The following is a 22,025-nucleotide window of genomic DNA, read 5'->3' as shown; positions in this document are numbered from 1 at the left end:
ACTTCTCAACAGAAACCCTACAGGCCAGAAGAGAATGGCATGATATACTTAATGCAATGAAACAGAAGGGCCTCGAACCAAGACTACTGTATCCAGCACGAATATCATTTAAATATGAAGGAGGGATTAAACAATTCCCAGACAAGCAAAAGTTGAGGGAATTTGCCTCCCACAAACCACCTCTACAGGGCATCCTACAGGGACTGCTCTAGATGGGAGCACTCCTAAAAAGACCACACAACAAAACACCCAACATATGAAGAAGGGAGGAGGAGGAATAAGAAGGGAGAGAAATAAAGAATCATCAGACTGTGTTTATAATAGCTCAACAAGCGAGTTAAGTTAGACAGTAAGACAGTAAAGAAGCTAACCCTAAACCTTTGGTAACCACAAACTTAAAGCATGAAATGGCAATAAATTCATACCTTTCAATAACCACCCTAAATGTAAATGGACTGAATGCACCAATCAAAAGACACAGAGTAATAGAATGGATAAAAAAGCAAGATCCATCCATATGCTGCCTACAAGAGACTCACCTCAAACCCAAAGACGCGCACAGACTTAAAGTCAAGGGATGGAAAAAGATATTTCAAGCAAACAACAGAGAGAAGAAAGCAGGTGTTGCAATTCTGGTATCAGACAAAACAGACTTCAAAATAAAGAAAGCAACAAAAGACAAAGAAGGACATTACATAATGATAAAGGGCTCAGTCCATCAAGAGGATATAACCATTATAAATATATATGCACCCAATACAGGAGCACCAACATACCTGAAACAAATATTAACAGAACTAAAGGAGGAAATAGAATGCAATGCATTCATTCTAGGAGACTTCAACACACCACTCACTCCAAAGGACAGATCCACCAGACAGAAAATAAGTAAGGACACAGAGGCACTGAACAACACACTAGAACAGATGGACCTAATAGACATCTACAGAACTCTACATCCAAAAGCAACAGGATACACGTTCTTCTCAAGTGCACATGGAACATTCTCCAGAATAGACCACATACTAGGACACAAAAAGAGCCTCAGTAAATTCCAAAAGATTGAAATCCTACCAATCAACTTTTCAGACCACAAAGGCATTAAACTAGAAATAAACTGTTCAAAGAAAGCAAAAAGGCTCACAAACACATGGAGGCTAAACAACACGCTCCTAAATAATCAATGGATCAATGACCAAATCAAAATGGAGATCCAGCAATATATGGAAACAAATGACAACAACAACACTAAGCCCCAACTTCTGTGGGACGCAGCAAAAGCAGTCTTAAGAGGAAAGTATATAGCACTCCAAGCATATTTAAAAAAGGAAGAGCAATCCCAAATGAACGGTCCAATGTCACAACTATCAAAATTGGAAAAAGAAGAACAAATGAGGCCTAAGGTCAGCAGAAGGAGGGACATAATAAAGATCAGAGAAGAAATAAATAAAATTGAGAAGAATAAAACAATAGAAAAATCAATGAAACCAAGAGCTGGTTCTTCGAGAAAATAAACAAAATAGATAAGCCTCTAGCTAGACTTATTAAGAGGAAAAGAGAGTCAACACAAATCAACAGTATCAGAAATGAGAAAGGAAAAATCACGACAGATCCCGCAGAAATACAAAGAATTATTAGAGACTACTATGAAAACCTATATGCTAACAAGCTGGGAAACCTAGGAGAAATGGACAACTTCCTAGAAAAATACAACCTTCCAAGACTGACCCAAAAAGAAACAGAAAATCTAAACAGACCAATTACCAGCAACGAAATTGAAGCGGTAATCAAAAAACTACCAAAGAACAAAACCCCCGGGCCAGATGGATTTACCTCGGAATTTTATCAGACATACAGGGAAGACATAATACCCATTCTCCTTAAAGTTTTCCAAGAAATAGAAGAGGAGGGGATACTCCCAAACTCATTCTATGAAGCTAACATCACCCTAATACCAAAACCAGGCAAAGACACCACCAAAAAAGAAAACTACAGACCAATATCCCTGATGAACATAGACGCAAAAATACTCAACAAAATTTTAGCAAACCGAATTCAAAAATACATCAAAACCATCGTACACCATGACCAAGTGGGATTCATCCCAGGGATGCAAGGATGGCACAACATTCGAAAGTCCATCAATATCATCCACCACATCAACAAAAAGAAAGACAAAAACCACATGATCATCTCCATAGATGCTGAAAAAGCATTTGACAAAGTTCAACATCCATTCATGATAAAAACTCTCAGCAAAATGGGAATAGAGGGCAAGTACCTCAACATAATAAAGGCCATCTATGAAAAACCCACAGCCAACATTATATTGAATAGCGAGAAGCTGAAAGCATTTCCGCTCAGATTGGGAACTAGACAGGGATGCCCACTCTCCCCACTGTTATTTAACATTGTACTAGAGGTCCTAGCCACGGCAATCAGACAAAACAAAAAAATACAAGGAATCCAGATTGGCAAAGAAGAAGTCAAACTGTCACTATTTGCAGATGACATGATACTGTACATAAAAAACCCTAAAGACTCCACCCCAGAACTACTAGAACTGATATCGGAATACAGCAAAGTTGCAGGATACAAAATCAACACACAGAAATCTGTGGCTTTCCTATATACCAACAATGAACCAACAGAAAGAGAAATCAGGAAAACAACTCCATTCACAATTGCATCAAAAAAAATAAAATACCTAGGAATAAACCTAACCAAAGAAGTGAAAGACTTATATTCTGAAAACTACAAGTCACTCTTAAAAGAAATTAAAGGGGACACTAACAGATGGAAACGCATCCCATGCTCATGGCTAGGAAGAATTAATATCGTCAAAATTGCCATCCTGCCCAAAGCAATATACAGATTTGATGCAATCCCTATGAAACTACCAGCAACATTCTTCAATGAACTGGAACAAATAATTCAAAAATTCATATGGAAACACCAAAGACCCCGAATAGCCCAAGCAATCCTGAGAAAGAAGAATAAAGTAGGGGGGATCTCACTCCCCAACTTCAAGCTCTATTATAAAGCCATAGTAATCAAGACAATTTGGTACTGGCACAAGAACAGAGCCACAGACCAATGGAACAGACTAGACAATCCAGACATTAACTCAGACACATATGGTCAATTAATATTTGATAAAGGAGCCATGGACATACAATGGTGAAATGACAGTCTCTTCAACAGATGGTGCTGGCAAAACTGGACAGCTACATGTAAGAGAATGAAACTGGACCATCGTCTAACCCCATATACAAAAGTAAACTCAAAATGGATCAAAGACCTGAATGTAAGTCATGAAACCATTAAACTCTTGGAAGAAAACACAGGCACAAACCTCTTAGACATAAACATGAGTGACCTCTTCTTGAACATATCTCCCCGGGCAAGGAAAACAACAGCAAAAATGAACAAGTGGGACTATATTAAGCTGAAAAGCTTCTGTACAGCAAAAGACACCATCAGTAGAACAAAAAGGAACCCTACAGTATGGGAGAATATCTTTGAAAATGACACATCCGATAAAGGCTTGACGTCCAGAATATATAAAGAGCTCACACGCCTCAACAAACAAAAACAAATAACCCAATTAAAAAATGGGCAAAGGAACTGAACAGACGGTTCTCGAAAAAAGAAATACAGATGGCCAACAGACACATGAAAAGATGCTCCACATCGCTAATTATCAGAGAAATGCAAATTAAAACTACAATGAGGTATCACCTCACACCAGTAAGGATGGCTGCCATCCAAAAGACAAACAACAACAAATGTTGGCGAGGCTGTGGAGAAAGGGGAACCCTCCTACACTGCTGGTGGGAATGTAAGTTAGTTCAACCATTGTGGAAAGCAGTATGGAGGTACATCAAAATGCTCAAAACAGACTTACCATTTGACCCAGGAATTGCACTCCTAGGAATTTACCCTAAGAATGCAGCAATCAAGTATGAGAAAGATCAGTGCACCCCTATGTTTATGGCAGCACTATTTACAATAGCCAAGAATTGGAAGCAACCTAAATGTCCATCGATAGATGAATGGATAAAGAAGATGTGGTACATATACACAATGGAATACTACTCAGCCATAAGAAAAGGGCAAATCCAACCATTTGCAGCAACATGGATGGAGCTGGAGGGTATTATGCTCAGTGATACAAGCGAAGTAGAGAAAGAGAAATACCAAATGATATCACTCATCTGTGGAATATAAGAACAAAGGAAAAACTGAAGGAACAAAACAGCAGCAGAATCACAGAACTCAAGAATGGACTAACAGGTACCAAAGGGAAAGGGACTGGGGAGGATGGGTGGGTAGGGAGGGATAAGGGGGGGAGAAGTAGGGGGGTATTAAGATTAGCATCCATAGCGGGGTGGGAGAAAGGGGAGGGCTGTACAACACAGAGAAGACAAGTAGTGATTCTACAACAGGTTGCTACGCTGATGGACAGTGACTGTAAAGGAGTATATAGGGGGGACCTGGTATAGGGGAGAGCCTAGTAAACAAAGTATTCGTCATGTTAGTGTAGATTAATGATTTAAAAAAAAAATGCAGTTCCTATGTGGTGACCTCTAATGAGTTCTACACAATGATATAAAGGACATATAAAAGTGTAGGCAAAGGGTCTGTTTGTGTTTATACAGAGGATCAAAGCCTAATTTGGCTACCCCGAAAATGAACTAAGATACGATATGAAAAAGAACTTCCAACATCAGCACTCTCGGGAAGACTCATGCCAGAAGATGATCATCAAAAAACCCCAACAAAGATCCACGCGCTGCTACAGCTGTAGATGCACTCATCCCACCAGTTCCTGGACTTGCCATGGGAATGAAGGAGATATCTAAGCTGGCCTGTGCATACAGTAAAACAACAAATTTGACTGGATCTATACTGTTGGAACTCAACCAAGAATTAGGAGAAGTGCAAATTGTAGCGCTCCAAAATCTTACAACTACAGACTATTTACTGTTAAAAGAACATATGGGATGTGAACAGTGCCCAGGAATGGGTTGTTTTAATTTGTCTGATTTTTCTCAAACTATTCAAATTCAGTTAGATAATAACCATCATATCATTGATAAGTTTTCACAAATGCCTAGGGTGCCTAACTGGTTTTCTTGGTTTCACTGGAGATGGCTGGTAATTACAGGTATGCTTTGGTTATGTAACTATACTCCTATTATGTTAATGTGTGTGTGCAATTTAAGTAGTAGCTTAAAATCTATACATGCTGAAGTTACTCTACAACAAGATATGTCAAAGAAATAATCAATCTTCCCATGTTTTCTCCCGCCTGCTACTTCTATAGCTTTTTTTCTTCCTTCCTACTTACAACGAATTCTTAAATAGAATTCGTGCCTCATATCAAATTTACCAAGTTTCATAACTCCTCCAAGTGGTAAAGATACCTCAAGACAAATGCTGGGCATAGAAGCCACAGGGCATAAATATGCAAAGAAATAAAAAGCTAACCATTTCAAACAATAAGGCTTCTCTCTCACTTACCAACTTAACATTTCCCTGTATGGCCCCGGAAGATGACTGGTTAGCCAGAGACGGGTAAGATTCCTCAAGGGAGGAACAATCTAAGACAGGCACAGTCGCAGGGGGGTCATCAGGTGAGAAATTGGGGATCAACAGAGGTGAGGCTTAGAACCTCACCCTCCCTGTTCTGAGAGAAATCTTCTGCATATGTGGATGTTTTATTGCCCTTGTCTAGCTTGGATTAACACATAGTCTACAGGCACACACCTGATCATCTACATTTGCTCTCTTACAACACTAAACTATGTTTTCTACCTTTATGTTGTATCTACCTACCACTTCAGCATTTTATTAAAAATAATAAAGAGAGAAATGTGGTATCCACATATAAATCAAGTATAAAAATCAAATGTGTATTCATATTTGAACTGACTGTTTATAGTTCATAATGCATGAGCAAAACCAAAAGTTTCTGTGATGACTGCCCTTGTACTGTTCACCAGGTAACTTATTCACTATGTAAGAATTTGTTCTCCATGTAAGAACTTGTTCGTTATGCTTCAGAAGATTGGAGACTGACGAAAATTAGGCTTGGGGTGGATTAATGATTGTGCATTGAGCATTGACTCCCCTATACAGAATTTTATTGTTGTTAACAACCATTTGATCAATAAATATGAGAGATGCCCTAACAACAACAACCAAAAAAAAGTACACACTTCCAATTGTAAAATAAATAAGTAACCGGGATGTAATGTATAGCATAAGGAATATAGTCAAAATATTGTAACAACTTGGTATGGTGATAGCTGGTACCTAGAATTATCATGTATATAAATGTTGAATCACTGTGTTGTACACCTGAAACTAATGTAATGTAATACTGTGTGTCAACTACCCTTCAATAAAAAATAATTATCTAAAAAAAAAAAAAAAAAGAAAACCATCCAGAAAATTAGGCCCACAGAGATTTGACAAGTGGGTAACTGATGACTGCCACTCCTAGACAGCCCCATGTCACCAAAAATCCAAGGGAAAAGACCAACCTGCAGCTACCTTGGAAAAACTGCTGGAGAAAAACCCCTACTCAGACCCCCCCAATACATACCACTCTATTCTGCCTTCTTTTGTAAGAAACAAGAAATTCAGGATGGAGGATTTTTACAAGCAGAGCAAGTTGACAACTAGGGAAATGTTATAAAATATCTTCTTCACCAGACTATCAGGGTAATACAATTTTCAGTCACAGCAATGATCCTTCAGATGTTATTTGACAGGCATACATCCTAGATAAGGCATTTGTTTCCTGGGTGGAACTGTTGGTTAGTACATTAGCACATATAATTATACCTAATTAAATCCATCACGAGGCAAAAAGCAAAGTCCTGAAGAAGTGAAAAGGTGACAGAAAAGTTTCAATGAAGGTGAGTTCTGATGGGAATCAGTATGACACAGTGGTTAAAAGAACAGATTTTAATATGACTTTAATTCAAGTCTTAATTCTTCCAACTGACTTACTGTGTGATCACAGGAGAATGATATAATCTTCTTGAACTTTAATTTCCTTATTCATAAAGTTAGAAAATTAATAGCCTATTTCTTGGATTTTGTGAGGATTTATAGAATTGTAAATCAAGCTTGATATCTGGCACGAAACAGTGACTTGATAAATGTTTTTATTAGAGTCAGACAGGTCATCCTCTTTGAGGATAAAGCTACCCCACATTGCGTTCCTTTGTTGGGAGAGAGGAAGGTATTCTTGGAATATCAATGGCATTGGGAACCAAGAGATCCAAAGGAGAATGGAGGAAGAGACTTCACACACCACTGCTCCAGGAAACTGCCACCCAGCACAGATATAAACCAAGGATAACATGGACACTAAGGAGCAAATACAGTGGCAAAGCACAGGGAGTCAAAGACAGGCAGAACAAAGAAATGAGATGAGCCAAGTTGAGACAGGGACCATGGGCTTAGACAGAATAGGGTGAGGGCCTCCGGAAAAAGCAAGGCAAGATATTTACAGTCAAAGCAATGTAACAATGTAAAGTCACTATTGAAACTCTGTGTTCAGCATTATGCAAAGTCAAGGTCACACTAATTCTCTAGGGTAAAGATACTAGACTAGGAATATAGACATCTTCAGTGAGATCAGTTAAAGGTCAAAAGGCAACTTGGCCTGGAATGTTTGAGTGTTCCACAAGGGTATCTCAGCATAACCTGTGACTTCACTGTAAACAGCCCTAGCAAACAGACAATGACTCAGCCCACCTTGAGGGTAGGGAAGGTGGTACAAGTCCACACCCTAAGTCCTCAATTCTCAAAAACCCTCAACTGCCTATAAATCCCCTAGACAACACACCACCCCGGGCTCTCTTGTCCCCTCCTGGAGCTCTTTCCTCTCACTTTATTTCTAAATAAAAGCCTCTCCCTGACTCTCCTATCTTGGGTGTTTGTGAATCTCTTCTTTGCAAACAAGAACCCTGGCATCAAAGTTAATCAAAAAAGATGTCCCAGAGGAACAAGTATTTACTAATAATTAAAAATACAATCCACATCCTTTTTCTTATTCCCAACACTGTATTCAGTTTTACAAGCATTTCTTGGCCCTCCATGTGCCCATTGCTCTGCTCAACACTGTAATGAATACCAAGTAAACACAGAGTAGTGATTTTGCCCAGATGGTGCTTGCTCTCTGGTTAGGGAGATAACACTGATTTTCATGGAAATGTCAGAAACCAATGCAATAAGTGTTTTGAATACTTCCCTACTTTGCATTGGTTAGTGTAAAACACTAAGGTGAGTAGACAATAATTGTTTACACCCTAACACTCCATCCAACAGAGGAGTAATATGGTCCTCTCTGGAGTCGTGTGAACTGTCTGGCTCCTTGATATTCAAGGGGAATTCATTCCAGTCCTTAACATATTTTACAGCCTATATACTTATCAAATGAGCAAAATCTCAACCCTACTGTTTATCAAGACCTCATTAAGAGTGAAATTTAGGAAGCGTTGTCTAAAGGATTGGTAATACAGTTTATCTTTTGATAATCTAACTTTATCATCAGATTAAATCAGACCAGCAGACAGCTGCACATCGACAGTGCATTATCTTCCACCTCCTATTTATCTCTACCCACCCCTGAATATCCTCTACACAACTGTTCCTCATAAATGGTATGTTGGCATTCTACCATTGGTTTACATCAAGGAAGATTACAAGCAACATTATGAAATTTTCAGAGGAAAAATTTCTCTCACATCTCAGTGCTAGGAATAACTGTACTTCTGTCACAAAAGCAATAACTTTTTCCTAAGTTTTAAGAGAGCATAGTTGACATATAATAAATGAAATATATTTGTGTACAAGTTGATAAGTCAAGCTCTCACCATACCCATGTGAATATATCCAAGCCCTGCAAGTTTCCTCATTCCCCACTGTAATTTCTCCCATTCACCCCTTCCTGGATTCTCCATTCCCAAGCAAACTCTGATCAGCTTTCTGTGACTGTAGTTCAACTTTCCAGTTTTATATAAATGGAATCACAAAGTATGCACACTCTTTTTGGTCTGACTTTATTTTGAGATTCATCCATATCGTGTGTATCAACAGCTCATTCCATTTTTTCTGCTGAGTGGTATTCCATTGTATGAAGTATCACAGCTGTTTATCCATTAATCTATTGATGGGAATTTGGGTTGTTTCCAGGTTTTGGTATTACAAATAAAGTTGCTATTAACATTTCTGTACAAATCTTTGTATGCTTCCATTTCTCTTGGATAAATATTTAGATATGGTATGGCTGGATCATATGGAAAGTGTATGTTTAACTGAAGAAACTGTCCATTTCCCCCTCTTTGCAATGACAACTAGTAAGCTTACAGACAAATTTATAACTCATTTCCAGGAAATACACATTTCCTCACAGTATGCTTTTGCCAATATTTGCCTGATTTCTGATTTCACCTTATTTTTCCTATTCTACAATTTTCTTTGTTCAGTCTACCTCATCCTTACTTTATGCATATTACGTGAGTTATATTAAAATCTTTCTGGACCAAAGCCTAGAGCCATTAGCACAGAAAAAAAGCAGGGGGGCAGATTGCCAAATAGGAAAAGCCCTGGGCTAAGACCCAAGACCTGGGTTATCATCTCCACTCTGCTACTACAGATTTACATGGCCTGGTGCAAACTCCTTTCATCTCCCTGGTTTTCAAGTTCATCAATAAGCAGTAGAGCTGAACCAAATGAACTGCACACTGGGTTCAGTTTCACTATTCTATACCTGCTTCCCTAAGGACTTTCTGCTTCTTGTGGCTGATTCTCTTATAAAGAATGAAAAAGACTGAGGTGAATGTTCCTTCTCCAACATCACCAAGAGGTGATATTGAACTGCATTAATCCTGGCAAAATATAAACATGTTCACTTGGTTGCACAGCAAGCACTAGTCAAAATAGGCAGCAATTTCTAACTTCAGAACTATGATCCTGGATCTAAAAGAAGTCAAGAAAACAAGTTTGTTTCTTTTATTCACATAGAGATTTCCAGTACAGAGCAGAAACGCTTGTGTTCATGATAAAGGAGAAAGACACAGAGAAGAGCCAGTTACTGGAGGGATAACTGGGTGGCCGATATCCACCTTTCCCCAAGGCAGAAGAACCAAAATATCAAATGACACCTGCTCCCAAGATCCAGCATGCTTTCTGCCCCATCTCTTCTGGTATATGTGCATTTTATCTGTGAGATGTATAGAAGCAGCTAGCATCTAATCCAGACCATGTCATCTGAGGCTGCAGGGTCTCACGCAGGGCTGTCAGCTCCCTGTCTGGGTGAGATCTCCCAAAGAACGGAAAGATTCATCAGCATCTACGCTGTCATTAAAAGGCAGTCCCTAACAACAGGGTGGGATTGCAAACCTGAAATGCACTATTAAAGACTCAAAAGCTCTTCCATTTGGAGCACAGATAATTTTTTACTTCAGGAATTTCTGAGAAAGTGCAGTACCTGAGTCATTTATCATTTACATCTTAAGGGGGAGTTAAGATTTAAGAGATCACAGGATTTGGAATCCAGACAAGTGGAAAGGAAATGATGACAGGCAGGCCAAGAGCAAAAAGGAGGATCCTGAAAGGAGGAAAGGTGGCTAACTTCGTCTATGACCATGTCCCAACAGTGCTCCAGAAACAATATGACTTCTTCTGGGTAAGCAGGACCTCACCTCCACTATCATTTAATAGCACTTCTCTGAGCTTTCCCTGATGACATAATGGGGTGACTTTTTTTTATAAATCACCTCCTAGAGGTCAGGGAACATGTAACAGACTATAACACACTGCCTCACTCCTTCAATACAGTTTGCACAGACTAAACACCCTGAAAACCTTTTATTATGAGTGGGGTGGGAACCTGTGGAGGTGGAGCTGGGAGCTCAAAACTATTGGCTTTTCATTACATTAGGACGATGTTTCTCAAAATGTAGCTCCCCTGCTCACAGCAACAGCATCATACAGTAATTTAGAAATATAAATTCTCAGGTGCTCCTTCAGACCTACTGAGTCGAGAATTATGGGCAAAACCCAGTTTAAACTCAAACTACTGCATTAAACCTTAGCTCAAGGGATAGGTGCTACATTTCAGATCAGGGTGTGCCCTACAGAATACCAGAGATGCAGTTACCCATCGCAGCCATACAGTGGCACAAACAATCCTGCTCTCCTGATATTTTAGCAGTAAAGAGTGCTGTAGTAGCATTGCTAGACAGCGTCTGCCCAGATCAGTAAGATTCCTGAAAAGTTTAGAGAAATAGAAAGCCAAGGTAAAAATATCTGTAAACAGTAACTCTAAAGCAATTCACAAAGACAGCACAGGATAGTGGGGTTGGACCAAGTGATCCATCTAGAAAAAGGAATGCTGGCTGCCACAAACCACAAATTGAAAAATAACTTTCTTCTGCCAATGAAAAGGCAGTTTATTGGAGGGAATAGTTGCTGCACAAGAAAACAAATGGGAAGCCCCAACTTCCAACAGATTGGGTGAACATGTTTGCAAATCATATACTTGTTAATGGAACTGTGTCCAGAAAACATAGAGAACTCTTCCAATTCAATAATATGAATACAATAACCCCATGTTAAAATGGGCAACAGATTTGGATAGACACTTTACCAAGGAAGATATGCAAATGGCTAATAAGCACATGGAAAATGTTTAGCATCATTATTAGGAAAATTAAAACTAAAACCACAATGAGAAACTGAATGAGATCTAAGCAAAATTAAAAGCAGTTCATACTATTTATAAGTGTTGACAAAAATGTGAAGAAACCAGAACCCTCATACAGTGCTGGTAACATGATGCAACCACTTGAGAAAACAATTTGGCAGTGTCTTAAAAAGTGCATTAATGGATAAAGAAGTGGTACACATACACAATGGAATATTATTCAGCCATAAGAAGAAAACAAATCCTACTATTTGCAACAACATGAATGGAGCTAGAGGGTATTATGCTCAGTGAAATAAGCCAGGCAGAAAAAGACAAGTATCAAATGATTTCACTCATATGTGGAGTATAAGAACAAAGAAAAAAACTGAAGGAACCAAACAGCAGCAGACTCACAGAACCCAAGAATGGACTAACAGTTACCAAAGGGAAAGGGACTGGGGAGGATGGGTGGGAAGGGAGGAATAAGGGGGGGAAAGGGGCATTACAATTAGCAGACATAATGTAGGAGTGGGCACAGGGAGGGCTGTACAACACAGAGAAGACAAGTGGTGATTCTATAGCATCTCATTACACTGATGGACAGTGACTGTAATGGGGTATGTGGTGGGGACATGATGATGGGGGAGTCGAGTAACCATAATGTTGCTCATGTAATTGTAGATTAATGATACCAAAATAAAAAGAATTTTTAAAAAAAGTAACATTCCATTTTTATGAAATGTCAAGAAGAGGCAAATCTACAGAGAAGAAAAATAAAACAGTTGCCTTCGGCTGGGGGTATGAATGTAGAGTGACAGTAAATAGCCATAAGGGACCTTTTGGGGGTGACAGAAATATTCTATGATTGGATTGACATGATGATTTACAACAACATTGAATTGCACACTTAAAATGTACACTTAAAACTGTACACTTAGAATTTTATGGTATATAAAGTTATTCTTCAACAAAACTTTTTTTAAAAGAATTATTTCCAGATTTTATCACACATACAGGGAAGACATAATACCCATTCTCCTTAAAGTTTTCCAAAAAATAGAAGAGGAGGGGATACTCCCAAACTCATTCTATGAAGCTAACATCACCCTAATACCAAAACCAGGCAAAGACACCACCAAAAAAGAAAACTACAGACCAATATCCCTGATGAACGTAGATGCAAAACTACTAAACAAAATTTTAGCAAACCGAATTCAAAAATACATCAAAAGGATCGTACACCATGACCAACTGGGATTCATCCCAGGGATGCAAGGATGGTACAACATTCGAAAGTCCATCAACATCATCCATCACATCAACAAAAAGAAAGACAAAAACCACATGATCATCTCCATAGATGCTGAAAAAGCATTTGACAAAGTTCAACAACCATGCATGATAAAAACTCTCAGCAAAATGGGAATAGACGGAAAGTACCTCAACATAATAAAGGCCATCTATGAAAAACCTACAGCCAACATTATATTGAACAGCGAGAAGCTGAAAGCATTTCCTGTGAGATCAGGAACTAGAAAGGGATGCCCACTCTCCCCACTGTTATTTAACATAATACTGGAGGCCCTCACCACGGCAATCAGACAAAACAAAAAAATAGAAGGAATCCAGATTGGTAAAGAAGAAGTTAAACTGTCACTATTTGCAGATGACATGATACTGTACATAAAAAACCCTAAAGACTCCACCCCAAAACTACTAGGACTGATATCGGAATACAGCAAAGTTGCAGGATACAAAATCAACACACAGAAATCTGTGACTTTCCTATACACTAACAATGAACCAACAGAAAGAGAAATCAGGAAAACAACTCCATTCACAATTGCATCAAAAAAAATTAAATACCTAGGAATAAACCTAACCAAAGAAGTGAAAGACTTATATTCTGAAAACCACAAGTCACTCTTAAAAGAAATTAAATGGGACACTAACAGATGGAAACGCATCCCATGCTCATGGCTAGGAAGAATTAATATCGTCAAAATGGCCATTCTGCCCAAAGCAATAGACAGATTTGATGCAATCCCTATGAAACTACCAGCAACATTCTTCAATGAACTGGAACAAATAATTCAAAAATTCATATGGAAACACCAAAGACCCCGAATAGCCAAAGCAATCCTGAGAAAGAAGAATAAAGTAGGGGGGATCTCACTCCCCAACTTCAAGCTCTATTATAAAGCCATAGTAATCAAGACAATTTGGTACTGGCACAAGAACAGAGCCACAGACCAATGGAACAGACTAGAGAATCCAGACATTAACCCAGACATATATGGTCAATTAATATTTGATAAAGGAGCCATGGACATACAATGGCGAAATGACAGTCTCTTCAACAGATGGTGCTGGCAAAACTGGACAGCTACATGTAGGAGAATGAAACTGGACCATTGTCTAACCCCATATACAAAAGTAAACTCAAAATGGATCAAAGACCTGAATGTAACTCACGAAACCATTAAACTCTTGGAAAAAAACATAGGCAAAAACCTCTTAGACATAAACATGAGTGACCTCTTCTTGGAACATATCCCCCGGGCAAGGAAAACAACAGCAAAAATGAACAGGTGGGACTATATTAAGCTGAAAAGCTTCTGTACAGCAAAAGACACCATCAATAGAACAAAAAGGAACCCGACAGTACGGGAGAATATATTTGAAAATGACACATCCGATAAAGGCTTGACGTCCAGAATATATAAGGAGCTCACACACCTCAACAAACAAAAAACAAATAACCCAATTAAAAAATGGGCAGAGGAACTGAACAGACAGTTCTCCAAAAAAGAAATACAGATGGACAACAGACACATGAAAAGAAGCTCCACATCGCTAATTATCAGAGAAATGCAAATTAAAACTACAATGAGGTATCACCTCACACCAGTAAGGATGGCTGCCATCCAAAAGACAAACAACAACAAATGTTGGCGAGGCTGTGGAGAAAGGGGAACCCTCCTACACTGCTGGTGGGAATGTAAGTTAGTTCAACCATTGTGGAAAGCAGTATGGAGGTACATCAAAATGCTCAAAACAGACTTACCATTTGACCCAGGAATTGCACTCCTAGGAATTTACCCTAAGAATGCAGCAATCAAGTATGAGAAAGATCAGTGCACCCCTATATTTATCGCAGCACTATTTACAATAGCCAAGAATTGGAAGCAACCTAAATGTCCATCAATAGATGAATGGATAAAGAAGATGTGGTACATATACACAATGGAATACTACTCAGCCATAAGAAAAGGGCAAATCCAATCATTTGCAGTAACATGGATGGAGCTGGAGGGTATTATGCTCAGTGAAACAAGCCAAGCGGAGAAAGAGAAATACCAAATGATTTCACTTATATCTGGAATATAAAAACAAAGGAAAAACTGAAGGAACAAAATAGCACCAGAATCACAGAACTCAAGAATGGACTAACAGGTACCAAAGGGAAAGGGACTGGGGAGGATGGGTGGGTAGGGAGGGATAAGGGGGGGAAGAAGTAGGGGGGTATTAATATTAACATGCATGGGGGTGTAGGAGAAAAGGGAGGGCTGTACAACACAGAGAAGGCAAGTAGTGATTCTACAACATTTTGCTATGCTGATGGACAGTGACTGTAAAGGGGTTTATAGGGGAGACCTGGTATAGGGGAGAGCCTAGTAAACATAATATTCGTCATGTAAGTGTAGATTAGTGATAGCAAAAAAAAAAAAAAAGGGCAGTTCCTGTGTGGAGACCTCCAATGTGTTATACACAGGTTATAAAGGGCATATAAAAGTGCAGGCAAAGAGTCTGTTTGCATTTATAAAGAAGATCAAAGCCTAATTGGGCTACCCCGAAAATGAACTAAGATACGATATGAAAGAGAACTTCCAACATCAGCACTCTCAGGAAGACTCATGCCAGAAGATGATCAGCAAAAAAAACCCCAACAAAGATCCACACACTGCCACAGGTGTAGATGCACTCATCCCACCAATTCCTGGACTTGCCATGGGAATGATGAAGGAGATATCTAAGCTGGCCTGTGCACACAGTAAAACAACAAATTTGACTGGATCTATACTGTTGGAACTCAACCAAGAATTAGGAGAAGTGCAAATTGTAGCACTCCAAAATCTTAAAACCACAGACTATTTACTGTTAAAAGAACATATGGGATGTGAACAGTCCCCAGGAACGGGTTGCTTTAATTTATCTGAATACTCTCAGACTGTTCAAGTTCAGTTGGACAATATCCACCATATCATAGATAAGTTTTCACAAATGCCTAGGGTGCCTAACTGGTTTTCTTGGTTTCACTGGAGATGGCTGGTAATTACAGGTATGCTTTGGTTACATAACTGTACTCCTATTATGTTAATGTGTGCGCACAATTTAAGTAGTAGCTTAAAACCTATACATGCTGAAGTTACTCTACAAGAAGATATGTCAAAGAAATAATCAATCTTCCCATGTTTTCTTCCGCCTGCTACTTCTATAGCTTTTCTTCTTCCTACCTAATTATAACCCTTAAATAGAATTCATGCCACATGTCGAATTTACCGAGTATCATAATTCTTCCAAGTGGTAAAGATACCTCAAGACAAATGCTGGGCATAGAAGCCACAGGGCATAAATGTGCAAAGAAGTAAAAAGCTAACCTTTTCAAACAATAAGGCTTCTCTCTCACTTACCAACTTAACATTTCCCTGTATGGCCTCGGAAGATGACTGGTTAGCCAGAGACGGGTAAGATTCCTCAAGGGAGGAACAACCTAAGACAGGCACAGTCGCAGGGGGGCCATCAGGTGAGAAAACGGGGATCAGCAGAGGTGAGGCTTAGAACCTCCCCCCTCCTGTTCTGCCAGAAATCTTCTGCATACGTGGATGTTTTATTGCCCTTGTCTAGCTTGGATTAACACATAGTCTACAGGCACACACCTGATCATCTACATTTGCTCTCTTACAACACTAAACTATGTTTTCTACCTTTATCTTGTATCTACCTACCACTTCAGCATTTTATTGAAAATAATAATAATAAAGAGAGAAATGTGATATCCACATATAAATCAAGTATAAAAACCAAATGAATATTCATATTTGAACTGTTTATAGTTCATAATGCATGAGCAAAACTGAAAGCTTCTGTGATGACTGCCCTTGTAATGTTCACCATGTAACTTATTCACTATGTAAGAATTTGTACTCCATGTAAGAACTTGTTCGTTATGCATCAGAAGATTGGAGACTGACGAAAATTAGGCTTGGGGTGGATTAATGATTGTGCATTGAGCATTGACCCCCCTATACAGAATTTTATTGTTGTTAACAACCATTTGATCAATAAATATGAGAGATGCCCTCACAAAAATAAAACAAAAACAAATATTATATATATATATATATATATATAAACACACTTCCAATTGTAAAATAAATAAGTAACTGGGATGTAATGTATAGCATAAGGAATATAGTCAATATATTGTAACAACTTGGTATGGTGATAGCTGGTACATAGAATTATCATGTATATAAATGTTGAATCACTGTGTTGTACACCTGAAACTAATGTAATACTGTGTGTCAACTACCCTTCAATAAAAAATAATTATCCAGGAAAAAAAAAAATTATTTCCAGGTTTATGTTAGCACTAACATTGTTTGAGTGTAGGAAGTAGAGTGACTTTACATTTCCAGGACACAGGACACTTGCTCTGGATTGGTGGAGTAGCCTAGGGTGTGGGATGGTAAAGAAATGCCAGCTAAAGATTCAGGCCACCATATATAATCTTTGATGGAATTGATGGATCTGTACACAAACTACTGAAAGTTACTGCAGTTCTCCAAATTAGCATGTTAGAAGCTGTAATGAAGATATGCCAAACCTGGAACTAATATAGCATGTTTACTATCTGCAATTTATTTCAGACTATCTGGAATTATTCAAAAATGTAACATGTTTACTATCTGGAATTTATTTCTCCTTACATACAAGTATAGTAGCTGATAGTTAGAAACCAATACTTTTAAAAAGTGGCAAATCTTCACCAAATGACACCCTAACAGAGGAGCTACTGGGGAATCGTCTTCTGGTTCCCACATACAGCCACATCTTCATCAATGCTACCTCACACATTTCCTACACACTGGGAGATAATTTCATCTTTTAAATTCCAAGGTACTTTCTCCTAGGTCTAACGTCCTGTTAGAAACAGGATACAAAAAAATTATTCTGAAGTCAACAAGTAATATAATCATAAAAACTTACAAATTCAATTTGAACTTGGAAGAAAGATTCTTCTATGGTATATTCTTCCTGAAAAGTTAACACCACAGTGAGTTTTAGTTTATGTTTAATAAGGGAAGAGACAATATATTGTAGAAGATGAGAGCATAAGTTCTAGAGTCAGACTGCTTGATTCAAGTCCCAGATCTACCACTGAGTAGCTCTGTGATCTCCAGAATATATTTTACCCAATCTGCACTTCACTTTCCCTGAAGTTTCTATTCAGTTTCTATTATCATCATAGAGACAATAATATCTAAATCACAGAGTACTTGCAAATCTAAAATGAGCTAATATACCCAAAGTTCTTAGAACAACTCTTAGTAGATAGTAAATACTACACAATTGCTATTATTTTGATTTTCAAATATATCAAAAAGCTCAGATATGCTGGGGGAAAAAAACATCTTAGGCTGATGTAATGAGACTGCTTTAAATATAGTGATAAACCATGTCCCAAAGCCAAATAGAAATTATTTTCTTATTTGTCACTATTTTATCTTGTCTATGTCTTGGGGTGTCTCTGTAATTCTTCTCCTACACACCACAAAGATGGAGAAAGTAGTTCCATTTACTACTGAATATGAATTATGTGTGGGGAGTGGGCTATGCCCTTTCCCCCACTTGCTGATGTGGCGGGAATGGAGAACAAAGAACATCCTGTTTACGCATTCCATGAGCAACTGAAGGAGCCCTGCTGTGCCTACCTTCGCCCAGCTACCGCTGACATCAATACTGTGCTTGATTGTCTATTGGATAATGCTATTTCCTGGAATAGTGTGCCTTCTTTGCTGTATAAGTACTCTGGACTCTAATAAAGCTTTGCTGGCAACGCGCAGGAGCGTCAGCCCTCCCAGTTCTTTCTGTCTTTCTTTGTTTTCTTCGCCCTCCTTCCGCACTTCAGGACCTGCTTGACTCGGCGCGGCCGGACCACGTCAAGCGGCACCCGAACAGGGACCTGAAGGAGAGGGAGAAGGTGAGGGCCACCACGTCGAGAAGAGAAAGCCCTGGCCAGGGTAACGAGAGAAGATGCACAAGAGAAGAGGCGCGCAAGCAATGTGGATGTGGTAAGTGAATTTTTCTGGGAGTCCAATATGGGACAGGCGGGGAGCAAACAGTTATATGTTTGCAGGCTAAAGAGGTTGTTAGCCGTCAGAGGAATTATAGTGGGGAAGCCCCAATTAGAAATATTTTTAGACTTTATTAAGGAAGTCTGCCCGTGGTTTCCAAGAGAAGGGACAGTAGACATAGATTTATGGAATAAGGTAGGAGAGGGATTACAAACTTATTATTCTGCCCACAGACCAAAGAAGGTTCCCATAGATACTTTTGGACTGTGGACCTTGATTAGAGATTCTTTATATCTTAGGCATGAAGGATTTAAGATAGAAAATGTGAAAGCGCATGCCCTTGGTACAGGTCAAGTCACTAAGGAAAACAAAAGCAATCTTGCTTCTCCAGCCATCTCCCGGTCTGCTCCACCATTAGAGGCGCTGGAAGGGCGGGAGCCATCTTATCATGAACCGGACAGCGGCTTCCGATGGAGGAGGAACAGAGCCCTCTAGTGGATGAAGCTTTAGTTCAACTTTGTGATAAGGAGATACAAACAATAGAGATAGCCTCCATAGGCTCTAGCAAGAAAGTTTATCCATCCCTGCTCACAGCAACGCGGACAGTCGCCGCAGACCCATCTGGAATATCTTTCGAAAAGCGGTGGAATGAAATTCAGGGCACCCTGAAGCGGCTTACTTTAGCCTTAGAAGCGCAGCAAAAGATGGGACAGTCGCACCCCAAGAGAAGAGATTCCCCTGTGAGTAAGGCTGAAACAGCTCCCCTTGAAAGGGCAGGTTTTGATCCTGTTCAGCCTATATCCTCAGAACAAACTAAAGAGAAAACAGTGGAGCGAAAGACAGAGAAGGGTTTAGAACAGAAAGAAAAACAGCCCGTAGAGTCTAAGGAAGAAAAGCCTCGTGTGCTCCCAGTTAATATGCAGAAGAGACAAAGAAAGGTTACTCCTCTTGAGGCAGTAGTACAACAAGCTCAAGATCAGGGAGAGGACACACAAGAATTTTTTGCCTATCCAGTGTTAGAACGGCCAGGTGACAACGGAGAGGTATTCAGACAACATGTGCCATTTTCTTTCAAACAGTTGAAAGAGCTGAAAGAGGCCTGCAATAAATATGGCCCCACTGCTCCGTTTACATTAACCATCTTAGAAGCTATGACTACTGAGGCTTTGCCCGCGGGAGACTGGAAGTCCTTAGCACATGCATGTCTTACAGGGGGAGATTATCTGCTATGGAAATCAGAATTTTATGAGAATTGTCAGAAAACAGCAAGGACTAACGCTGCTCAGCAAATACCCACTGTTTTTGACATGTTGGCAGGAGAGGGCCAATATGCTGAGGTGGATCAACAGTTGGTCTTTCAGTTAGCAGTATATGCTCAAACAAATGCGGCAGCTAGAAGAGCATGGAAGGCTCTCCCAGAAAATACTAATAGAACAGAGGAGGTCTCTAAGATCAGGCAAGGGCCTGATGAGCCATTTCAAGAATTTGCAGCTCACCTATTGAAGACAGCAGGGAGAACATTTGGAGAATCACAGGCTAGTACCGCCCTAGTCACACAGTTGGCCTATGAGAACGCCAACAGTGCCTGCCAAACTGTCTTGAGGCCATTCCGGAAAAAAGCCACCTTATCAGATTACACTCGCTTATGTTCAGAACTCATTACATTATCAAAACAGTCATGGTCTTCACAAATATTTTCACATCACTAGAGAAGCTGCGAGACAAATTGTTAAATGATGCTTAACCTGTCCTGAGCATTTCAACCTTCTACAACTTGGTGTCAACCCTCATGGCCTCCTGCCAAATCACCTGTGGCAGATGGATGTCATGCACATCCCTGAATTTGGAAAATTAAAATATGTTCATGTTACCATTGACACCTATTCAGGTTTCTTGCATGCTACCGCTCTCTCTGGAGAATCCACTTCACAAGTTATTCACCATTGCCTCTCTTGCTTTGCTGTTATGGGCATTCCCAAGCTGATTAAAACAGACAATGGATCTGGCTATACCAGTAGCCGCTTTCACACATTTTGTGTGCAATGGGGTATTGCCCACAAGACAGGCATCCCGTATAATCCCCAGGGCCAAGGCATTGTTGAAAGAGCCCATGGCACTTTGAAAGCCCAGCTCAATAAAATTAAGAAGGGGGAGTTATACCCCGTTACACCTTTGAATTATTTATCCCATGCACTCTATATTTTAAATTTTTTAACTCTAGACTTTGCGAGACGCAGTTCCGCAGAGCGCTTTTGGTGCTCTGGCAGTCGTCCACCCCTCGCACAGGTGCGATGGAAAGATCCTCTGACTGGGGCGTGGCAAGGTCCAGATCCCGTCCTTCTTTGGGGGCGAGGACACGTTTGTGTATTTCCACAGGATGCTGAGGGCCCGAGGTGGTTGCCAGAAAGGCTGTGCGTCATGCAGACCATATTCCTCCTGATCCTGCTCCAGCTTTGGAGGACCCCAGCTGAAGAGCAAGCAGCGGAGCAAGCAGTTCAGCGCATATATTGGGCATATGTTCCTGACCCTCCTCTGCTCCATCCAGTCAGTTGGAAGTCTCCTGAGGTACAGATTTACTCTAATGATTCTGACATTTTGGGAGGCCCATCAGAACACCTAGCAATAGGAGCAACGGCACCTTGCCTTCTGACCACCCTGTGTGCAGTGTGCTTACATCTTCATCTTCACTTAAAAATGACACATTGCCACTACCCTGGACAAAGTGCAAGGGCTCCCCTTCACTTGCAGGCGCAGGTGGTGAATGGCCACAGCAGATGAACATCACTAAAGAACTTTACATTGTGGACTGGTCTTTAGGACCAAATTCAAAGACGCCGGCCCCACAATACAAAGGACTCTCTATGGGACTTTGGTACACTCCAGATGGGTACCCTCAAACCTCTTGGTGGAAAATAGGAGTGGCTATGGGAGAGTTAGATTGGGATAATAGT

The 22,025-nt window shown here is 39.8% G+C and overlaps 1 protein-coding gene across 1 annotated transcript in view; it reads left to right on the top strand.

Annotated features, from left to right (window-relative positions):
• Positions 1 to 22,025, top strand: part of LOC118924113 (olfactory receptor 10C1) — a 43,515-nt gene that overhangs the window by 9,316 nt on the left and 12,174 nt on the right. Inside the window, 5 exon segments of the mRNA XM_057493879.1 lie at positions 10,683 to 10,711; positions 18,909 to 19,071; positions 19,669 to 19,814; positions 21,296 to 21,360; positions 21,526 to 21,639. Coding sequence (XP_057349862.1) covers positions 10,683 to 10,711; positions 18,909 to 19,071; positions 19,669 to 19,814; positions 21,296 to 21,360; positions 21,526 to 21,639 — 517 coding nt within the window.

This window comes from Manis pentadactyla, chromosome 16 (assembly GCF_030020395.1).
Source record: "Manis pentadactyla isolate mManPen7 chromosome 16, mManPen7.hap1, whole genome shotgun sequence".
NCBI lineage: Eukaryota > Metazoa > Chordata > Mammalia > Pholidota > Manidae > Manis > Manis pentadactyla.
Note: the sequence above shows the minus strand (reverse complement) of the source record. Positions and strands in the feature narration are given on the sequence as shown.